The sequence below is a fragment of the Arachis hypogaea genome, chromosome 5 (genome assembly GCF_003086295.3).
Source record: "Arachis hypogaea cultivar Tifrunner chromosome 5, arahy.Tifrunner.gnm2.J5K5, whole genome shotgun sequence".
Lineage (NCBI taxonomy): Eukaryota > Viridiplantae > Streptophyta > Magnoliopsida > Fabales > Fabaceae > Arachis > Arachis hypogaea.
In genome coordinates, this window is record NC_092040.1 from 106,255,568 (window position 1) to 106,266,817 (window position 11,250).

The 11,250-nt window shown below is 28.1% G+C and overlaps 1 protein-coding gene across 1 annotated transcript; it reads right to left on the reverse strand.

Annotated features, from left to right (window-relative positions):
- Nucleotides 1-647: 647 nt before the first annotated feature.
- LOC112803946 (uncharacterized) lies at nucleotides 648-1,767 on the reverse strand. Its single transcript, XM_025847395.1, has 4 exons — nucleotides 1,434-1,767; nucleotides 1,124-1,328; nucleotides 890-972; nucleotides 648-805 (listed from the first exon to the last, which is right to left on the reverse strand). Exons 1-4 carry the CDS (start codon nucleotides 1,765-1,767, stop codon nucleotides 648-650), a joined length of 780 nt encoding a protein of 259 aa, XP_025703180.1.
- Nucleotides 1,768-11,250: the final 9,483 nt, after the last annotated feature.

Below are 11,250 nucleotides of genomic sequence, written 5' to 3' on the forward strand. Positions count from 1 at the left end.
AAGTAAAAATTATAATGCTGAAGATGAGTAATGTAGTAATAATAATGGTGACAGTTGGTCATGTATTTAAATCCTTTTTTATATATTATAAATAAAATCTTTACAAAATCAATTTTTGTTATTAATTATTTAATAAATCTTTAACGAAAGATTTATATTGTCTCAAAATAATGTGTAGAATCAAAAAAAAAAATTATTAGTAAATGATCATGTTCTCTATCATAAAAATGAACATAATACCACTCTCATATTGGGTTTTTATTTTTATCCTTTAAAACTCATTAGCGAAAAATACTTGATGTCTCTCTCAAGTTTAATTTGACATTTTTCTATCGTAATACCCAAGGTTTTGAAAACCGAATCGGTCATCGAACCGCTCTATTTATTGGTTCACTGATTTATAGGTTTAACTGGTTCGACCGTGGTTGAATTGAAAAAATCGTTTTATAATAAAATAATAAATAAAATATAAATAAACACATAAAAATATAATTATAGTCTAATGTAAACTTTAAAATATCATTCAAATTAAAAGTACTACATAAACCAAAATGTTATAATCTCATTCAAATACAAATTCAAAAGTCAAAAAACAAAACAACCAATCAAACATAACATAGCAGCATCAAAATGATCCAAGTTTGTCATCAATCATCAAAATCCTCCATAATTTGCTGCAGATTTACGTCATTGATTTCATCACCTTCATTTCCACTACTTGGACCAGAAAAAGCAAGTGGTGCAGCATAAAATGTACTACTACTACCACCACCACTATCTTGATCTAAATCAGCATCAATCTCATCTAACAAAATATAACACATTATCAAAAAATTAAAGATCAAAGCTATTGTAATTTATTGTCTGATCAATAAACTATAATACTCACCAAGCAAGTCTTCAATATTACTTGGAAGATCAGACTCTTTTTCAACAATCTCTTCAGTCACCCAAAAATCAACCATATCAATACTTTCAATATCGATTGGATCATATTGCAACTTTTGCTTTCTTTTTTTTCTTTCCTTCCTAACAAATTAAATACAATATATGATAAGCCTAGTATATTAATTAACTATACAAAATCTAATGATATGAAATGAAAGGATGAAATATATATTACCTGGATTTAAGACGCAAATTATATGTAACATACACAATATCACTTAACCTATCATGCTCCAATTTATTCCTTCTTATTGTATGAATTTGATCAAAAAGATTCCAATTCCTTTCACACCCTGAAGAAGCAGATGCTTGGCTAAGAATGCAAACTGCCATGTTTACAAAACATGGAGCAGAACTACCAAACAACCTCCACCATTCATCTACAAGTTACAATGCCACATCTCAAGTATTAGTTATCAAATTAAGGAAACCAAAACATAAAATAAGTAAATAACTAAATCTTATTATCAAATAGATATTATTACCAGGTTGAAGTTTTTTTACAGCTGGAACAGCTTCAGGCCTATCAAAGCTTTCCTTTCGATCTATATATAAGTGTATTTCTTTCATTGGCTCAACTGAATCTAAATTATTAACCTTGCAATGCAATGTAAGAAGATCAAGTAAAGCTCGCATGACATCAGGTGCTTCTCTATAATTTTCAGAAAAAAAGCAAGCAGGATTCAAGAAATAAGCTGCTGTGTGAAGATTTTTTTTCAAATGTTTATCCCATCTTGAGTTGATCATCTCTGTGTAAGGTTGATATGCAGTCTTCCTATGCATGAACATTTCTTTGATTCCATTTTCTGACCTCAGCATACCTTCATAAACAATTCCCAATGATGGTTTATCATCGGCATCTACCAACCTCAGCAAACATAGGAGTTTCTTGGTGCAAACATAGGAGGAATAATGGTTTTTGCTTTCTTTTTTGGATCGCCTCCAATAACCTCCTTAGTTGGTAACTGACTCAGAGTTTGTTGTTCTTCTTGCGCTATTGCTTCATCAATTGCATCCTCACACTCATCAGTACCCTCTTCGTTGAAACTTACTTTCCTTTTACTAGTTTTACTTTTCTGAATCTCTTTCAATAAACCTTCCATTTGTTTTTCTACATCATACGGGACCTTAGAACACTTCTTAATGTCTCCACCTATCTTCGCCAAATGCTTTTTCATTCTATTAATTCCCCCGCCCCCAAAAGTACTCAAACAAAATAAACATTGGTAATGCGGTTTTCCATTTATATTTTGTAAAGCAACATATCTCCAAGCAGGATCAGTTTTTCCCCGAACATTAGAAGTTTGTGACTGACTTTCGTTAGTCGCGGGAGGAAGAGAACGTTCATTCGAAGCAGAATTAGTTTCAGCATTATTATTCCTAGGTAGTTCTTGGTTGATACTTTCATCCATACCTAAACACTACCAGCAATCCAACCCAATAATCTCAACTCTCAAGTTCATAACAAACAACATCCAAAATTATTCACAATTATTCAACAAACAACAAAATCTAGTTCAGTAAACAAAGCAAAATTAGTTCAGTTTCAGTAATCACTAATCAGTAAACAACAATTATTAACCAAAGTTCACAGTTCAGTTTAGCAGGATCAGTTGAATCTTGAATCAGTTCACAGTTTCACACTACACAGTTCAAAGAAAAATAAAATAGGGAGACAGAGTTTCAAAGTTTACAGTTTCGGTGTTCATCATGTGACTGTCACAGAGCTTCACAAAATCAAAGATTCAAAGAAATACTCAATCAAACTCATCAGGAATCAAACAACCATAACTAAAAAAAAATATTACCTGAAACTCTGGAAGCTCAAAGGCACCTTCAAAGCTTCAACAGAACATGCAATAGGGAGAGTGGGAGACAGCAAAGGGACGACGGTGAGAGTGAGGCGTTCTCAGTTCTCGACGGCTGCTGTGGTGGCTCGACGGCAATGGCTCGACGGCGGTGGCTAGACCCATGTGAGAGTGAGGCGTTCTCAATTCTCGACGGCTGCTGCGGTGGCTCGACGGCAGTGACTCGACCCGTGTGAGAGTGAGGCACTGAGGAGTTCTCAGTTCTCAGTTCACTTCACCTCTGAAGCAGCTTCAGTCTCGATGAATGAGAAGGCAATTAAGGATTTGGTAACTGATTTAGCCATTTAGAATTTCAGAACCTTAGAAAACGGCAGCGTTTTGTTGTCAGCCAAAAAACCGGCCAAATCACGATTCGATTCGACCGACCGGTTACCGGCCAGTTCACCGGTTCAATTCCAATTTTCAAATTTTACAATTTTGTTGATGATCGAATTATTTTTGGATTCGGTTCACGGTTCGACCGGCCGATCCGAACCAATTTTCAGAACATTGATAATACCATTTTTTTCAAAAGATTAAATTTATAGAAAAAGATAATATAATAATTATATCATTATACAAAAATACTATTTATAAAAATTAATTATTAAAATTAATCATTAATATATTTATATATAAATACATGTATGTGTAATTTAATTTATTTTAAATATATATTTATATTTTAATATATATTTTATACTAATAACTGATTTTAATAATTAATTTTAGTATATATATAACATAATTAATCTTTATATTCCCTGTTCAAGCTTTAACTAATTGATATGGTGTGATATGTAGAGAGACGGTCTTTCATATTTATGGAAAAGGCCAAGAGTGGCTTTATCTAACCATGAGTTCTAAGTTTATATAAGGTACTATATATTTCTCAATTTTTTAACTACTGAATTTTAGGTTATATTATAAAGAGAAATAAAGAGGATATTAGTCAATAAATTAACTGAAAAGTTATAAAAATAAGTCAAATGTTTTCTCCATAAAAAAATTAAAATCCCTAAAATCTTTAGTTACAGAACGATGAATAAAGCTATTCGATACTATTATACTTTCCATCCAATTTTTTTTTTTTATATAAATTTGTCAAATAGTAAATTTATCTAAACAAACCTATATTTAAGTGTAATAATTTTTTATTCAACTAAATGAGGAAAATATATTTGAGAAGGAGGGAGCACCTTTTTTTTCCGATCATTACATTCATAGACTACAAAAAGAAATGAGGTGAGCCCACAAGAACACAACAGCGCTTTTAAGTGCAAATTTAATTTAGCAACTAAATTCACAAAACATATTAAGCTAAAATACCTAACCAACCTGAGATGGTTAATACCTCTTTAACTATAATTATTATCTACGGCTATAAATTCTTTTTCTTTTACTTGTATTTTTGTCATACTCCTGTTAACCTTAACAACTCTAACTCCATCATAGATAAGTATCTTTGTTGTTAAATATTTTATTGATTTTAGAGTTTCAGAAATTAGAGATATATATGGGTCGAGTAAAGTCAGATTCGTCTTAATCTATCTGATCTTAAATAATGACTGGGTCTATTTTTGAGATATTACTTGATTCTAAACCCAGTAAAATATTACTACTTTCAGATTACACTAAAACCGGATCTAAATCCGTAAAATGCAAATTTTGATAAACTTTATGTCAAAAAATTATGATGTACTTATTTATAAAGAAAAAAAAAACACATACTTATTACTAAAAAGTTGATATCCATATTTGAACTTCAGTTTGTTCATAAATTCTAAATTGATTCTTCTTTGATCTATTTTCTAATTCAACAAGTATGATTAAAAATAAAACAATAAGCTTATAATTAATATAAGGTTTAATTACTCTGTTGGTTCCTATAGTTTTGCGAAATTTTCAATTAGGTTTCTATACCTTTTTTTTTCTTTTAATTGAGTTCCTACACCAATTTTTTTTCAATTGAGTCCCTATGTTTTTTTTCTTTTTATTTGAGTCTCTGCACCAAATTTTTTATTTTAGTTGGGTCCCTATACAATTAAGCCAATTACTACTAAGAGGGACCTAATTGAAAAAAAAATTGGTGCAAGGACCCAATTAAAAAGAAAAAAAAAGTATAAGAACCTAATTGAAAATTCTGCGAAACTATAAGGATCAACAAATTAATTAAACCTTAATATAACACAATATTGGAATTAACTTAAAACATATATACATTTTTTAGTCTTCTTAGAGTGCACATGGATTGAATGAAAGCCGGATTCGCCTTGCCCCAGACTCAATCCTAAATAATTACCAAGTCTATTTTTGAGACCTTTACTCGACCCTAAACCCAATGAAATCACACCAAGTTAACCTCCAAACTGTTTGGGCCGGAGCGGATCTTGGGTCCGAGCGGGCCATTGAAGGGCACCATAGGTCTTTATAAGACTTCGGACACCATATATTCATCCAAGATTGGAAGCATAGTCGGGTTTGTTTTGACCCAAATCCAACTCTAAATAATGATCGGATCTATTTTTGAAATCTTTACTCGATTCTAAACCCAAAAAAATCATATCAAATTAGTCTCTAAAGTATTTAGGACCAGAACAGATCTTCAGGCCGGAATAGACTATATACACCTCTACCAGAAACGCCACACAATGACATAAAATGAAGGACACCATACTTCTTTATAAGATTTCAGACATCATATATTCATCCAAGATTAAAAACATTAGACTACATTTTCAGGTCATGACCACGAAAACTTTTTTCTCTATAGTGCTGCTCTCCACAAACTTCACGCTATAAGACAAGAAAAGAACAAGTGATAAACGATTTCCGAGGCAGCTCCACAAAATAGTATACACAGGTTTCCATCTCCTTCGAAAATAGGCCACACTTGCTAAGTTTTTCCCCTGTTTAATTTTTTGTGTAAAACAAACTAAACTAGTATTTCTACTTGCGGTAAAACTAAGTTTTTCCACACCTACTAATTTATAATATTGGGCATGTGTTACTCTTTGGCTCTCACAATACTCCTTTGTGTTTTTACGAGGGACATTACCGAAAACTCTCCAAACCCTTCATATATTCACTTTATTTCATCTTCGTGTTGGTACAAATTCTAACTCTCTTTAAGAAAGCTCTCCTCTTCCCACACCTTTAGGTATCGGCTCCAATTCAGACTCTATCTCTACTCAAACTTATTCCATATCCCACAATCACTAATAGTGTAATCTTTTTGTGTGGATGAAGCACAAAAATTTTAAAAAAATATCCTTTAATTTACTTTCTTTAACCTATGTGCTATGCTAGAAATTGTGCTCTCATTTTATTACCTATTATGATTTATTTTCCTTGCTGAAATTGGGATAGCATTGCCTCCTGACTTCTGTCTATGTTGGTAATAAATGACCAAATACTCCCATTAGTGGCTGAAAGGAGGGAGTACCATTTTATAACCTTTATGAATCATATGATTTGTATTTTTTTTTTCCACCTCTCTGTGAATAGAAGAGGCCAGGACAATGAGCTTAATTAAAGTGTCCACATTTTGTTTTCAAAAAATAGAAATAGAAGACCTTTATGTCAATGTGACACCTGATGACAACGCACGTGAATTCTAGTGGCTTCTTCTTCGTGTCGCAAAGTAATAATGAGGTGTTTTTCTTCTTTCTCTTTCTCTTTTATTTTTTTTTTAACTTATTATATATAAAGTAAGGAGGTGTTTTAATTTGTGATACCTGTTCTGCATGCATCCAAAAATCGAACTTTTTATTTTTTATATTGTATTATTAAGTGTGAAATTTTTCATGATGGACTAAACTACATGTTAAACATTGCTATGGTTATTTACAAAACGTCAATGACGTTTTATATTTTTACAACTAAAATAATATTTTTTTATCAAAACGTCGATGACATTTTGTCTTTTAATAATTAAAATAATATTTTTTATTATAAAATGTCAGTGATATTTTATTCTTTTATAATTAAAAAATTATTTTATTACAAAATATCAATGACATTTTGTACTATTATCACAATTATGTAAAATACTAAAATAATTAAATACTTTTGTATTTCACATTAAAATTAATCATATATAAATTTTTTAGCCCCAAAAATCACCATAGGCTATATAGATATATACATAATTAATTTTAAATATTTGCAGTGATATTTCAGGACCAAAAGAAATCTGAATTAGATCAATCATCATGTGGCAAAGGCAAAGCCACAAGGTGAAATGATGTGAGGCAAGCTCTAAACAACATCACAAAGATCTTTAAAACGTTTTTTTTTTCTTTATAAAATAACAGAAATTTAAGTAAAAATATTTAAAATATCTTTAAATAAAAATGTTTAATTTCATCTGGTAGATATATTATCATATGTTAAATTTTTAATACGTGACATAAATTAAAAATATTATTTTTATTAAAAAAATTTATTATATTCTTAAAACTTTTATTTCTTTTTGAATTTTTTAAATAAAATTTATTGAAAAATTGAGATTTTAAAAAATATTATTTTATATAAATTTAATAAATTTAGTGTCGTTTAAATTAATATAATTATTTTTTTAAATATTTATTTTTATTCATAATTTATAGTTTTATTATTAATCTATATGTTTTTTAGAATACGTTTTTAACTATAGCCAAATAAACAACTAAAAAAAAGTTGTTTTTGCTATTTTTATATGAGTGGTGCCGTTATAAAATACCTTAAGAGTCTTTATCTTTTGTGCCAATTTTATTTAATAAATATAAACTATTTAAAAATATGTTATCATATATTTTTATGATTTTAAAAATTAGATTGAACTTATTTGATTCGATCTAATTAGCCAAAAATTGACTATAAGATCCGTTCAATTTAAAGTAAAAATTAGTTGACAACGAATCAGTCAAAAACAAAAAAAAAAATCGATAAAAAATATAATTTTTTAACAATTAACTACTTAAAATAATAAATAACCATAAATTAACTTTTTAAAATAATATATTTTATATATAAATAATTATTTTATTATATTTGATTCAAATTGAATTAAACCTAATTTAAATCTTTAAATATGTAACTCCATGAATTTAATGGCTTGTTCGAGTTTCATAACCTTGATTATTTTACATTTTATATGCAAGTATAACATTTTTCAAATGAGAAATAGATTGAAAAGTTGAGGTTGACTTGGAGCAATATAATTATGATATATACAAGTACGAATGGCTTGTGATGTAAAATAATAAAATATTCAAATTAAAATTATTATGCTTCTCTTTGGAGATTTCTATATAAACCAGCATCATCACATGGGTGATACTAAGTATCACCTTCCTTAGCTCTCATTTCATTTTCATCTCTCTCTCCAAAAATGATTCACAAAGCATTGTTCATCACCCTTCTGCTTTTCTCATATGTTCTTTCATCTTCGGCTGTACCAATCACTAGTAAGAACACACACCTTAATTATTCTAAACTCTTCTATCTCTATCCTTGTCATGTTTTTATTCAATTCCTTTTCTTTTCAAATTATTATTTTGTTAATGGAATATTGCTTTAAAATTTTGCAGGAAGTCTTTCTCCAACGAGTGAAAAATCCTCAATCCAAACTTCACTAGAAGAGGTAATTAATTATAAATCTTGGACCCATATGAACAAAAATTAATTTCATTCTAAATTTTCAACAATTATATATAGTCTAACTCAGAATTTCCTCTATTTAAAAGATGCACTATATAAATGTAAAGAAATGTTTTTATATACATGGAAATTTTACATTAGTATAATATTTTTTAGTGTAAACTTCTGAAAATGTAAAAATATTCTGTTAACCACATCACATGTTCGCTCTGATGAGTAATTATTTCTAACTTTATTATCTTTAAATCTAACATAGTTAATCTGTTTCTATGCATAGTTTCAGGGTACTCCAGAATCAAGAAATAGTGAATCAGAGATGTTTGATTTGGCACAAGAGTTCATGACAGTTGAAGGAAGAATGGATTTGGAAAGCAATGACTACCCTGGAACAGGAGCAAACAGAAACCATGACCCAAAGACACCAGGAAGAGGTTAATTAATTATTAACGCTACCTGATAAAAAATTGTACAGCTATTAAATAAAAGTAAAATACTTGGTATGGTAATTTTGTATACTATTTTCTGTTGAATTAGAATATTCCTATTTCTTCTCCAATTAAATGTTTTGTACTCGGATATATGTGCTTGTCTGTAGTGGTGGAGTTGCTAAGAATTTTGAGATAAGCTACTTTTCTTATGTTAAATAAGTTGTCGCGGTTAAGCTTTATTTTATTTTATTTTATTTTCCTTTGGTTAAATCCTTAAAATTGGGTTCAAGCATAATTATCACCGTGAATTGCTATTTTGGAGCTTGTTAGATTTTTTTTTAAATATCCTTTAATTCAATATGTCAATTATTAATTTATTATAGATTACAATTTTATTTAAGAATTTATTGTTGATTAATTAATTATTATATGTATAAAATAAAATTCAAACTTACAGTCCTTATTTAAAGAAACTAATAATGAACTAACTTAAATTTGTTAGCTTGTTAGATGTTTAAATATACAAATTAAAGATTTATTTAGACAAAGAGAAAGTTCTATGAAAGGAAGATTTATTTATTTATTTTTATTTATGATTAAAAGTTATGTGGGTTTGGCAATAATGGGTCCCACTAAGAATGGGGCATACGGCATACCTCATATTTTCAACGAGCGATTATTCTAGTAAAAATATAACAACGATATTTTCACTAATGGATTATGGATCCCACTAACATTACCGTAACTAAGGGAAATTAACCAAAAATAGTCTTAATTTATTTTATTTAATATTTATTAATTATTATAATAATTAATAAATAATAATAATTAATAAATATTAAATAAAATAAATTTTAGTTATTTTTTATTTTTTTAATATTATCAGTAATCTTAATATAACAAATTAATAAATATTTAATAATGAGCCTCTATCAGTTAGGCTATATAGTTTTTGTCCCTCAGTTAACGTTAAGGAAGTGATAAAGTAATTAAAATCTTTTGTTGTTTTTCTTTTTTTTTTCTCTTATTTAAAGTATATTCTTAGAATCTTAGTCTCAAGTCAGTCATTTTTTTAATGAATAAATTAAAAATAAATGATTTTTCTAAAACAAAATATAACAATTTTATTTCTCAAAATTCACTTTTTTTATGAAAAAATCGAAAAGAATATTCAAAACAAAACACGAAGAGAATATGAAATTAAAGTCAAAAGTCAAAACATACAAGAGCTTGAATTGAAAAGAGAAATTTCTGGCAAGAATTAGGAGAAAGTGTAAACTTTTTTTTTGTTTTTCTTTTAAATTTTTTTAACCCTTTTTTCCTAACTTTTTTTAGTCAGGACAAATTTAAAAATAGGGTAATTTGAAAAAAGAATTACACAATAAAACCTTTTTATTTTTTTATAATTTATAGAATAAATTTTGTTATGATTGACCTATTTGGTTATTAGAATTAATGTAAAAGATATAATTAATGTTAATATAATACAATTCAATTTCTCCAATAACCATTAAACAAGTAATAGAAGTTAACTAACCCTTTATTTACGAAGAGATAAGTTAAAAAAAAAAAAAAAACACACACACACACACACAATATATATATATATATATATATATATATATATATATATATATATATAAAATAAAGTGAGCCTACTCGATTTTTTCTTAAAAAAAATGAATTTCGAAAAATAAAATTGTTATATTCTATTTTGAAAATAATATTTATTTTTAATTTATTTATGAAAAAAATGACTAGCCTGAGAGACAGATTCTAAGAACATACCTCAAACAAGAGGGGAAAAAAAAGAAAAAAAATTTAGCTACTTTATCTGTGCTTTCCCTTCTCGTGAGGGACAAAACCAATACAGCCCAATTGATACGGCCCATTATTAAGCATCCATCAATTTGTTGATTCATGAGCAAAACAACAATCTCTTACCATATGCATAAATAGTATAAAGTAACCTGTCCCTCCTGTATTAAAGCTTCAAAAGATGCAGAAAGTATCCATTCCTAGGACACTTGTCTTAACCAGCAGCTCCCAACACCAATTTATACATGTAATTTAATAGGCCTTCTACACAGAAAAATTTGCCTATACTAGTCTAATACTTGTCTATCATGAATTTTTCTATAATCAAACTCTCGTATCAACGTATTACATCAAATATTAACATTAAACACACTTAAAAAAGGACAGAGAGGGGAATAATGGAAAAAAAAGTAGTAGTCTAGTAGAAAATAGAGTGGCAGTGGATTAGAGATTGAGATAAGATAAAATTAAAATTTGAAGGTAGATTAAATTAAAAAAGATAGTATAAAAATTTAAAATAATTTTTCAAAATTTGAATAGTTTGGTCAAATAAAACTCATCTTCTA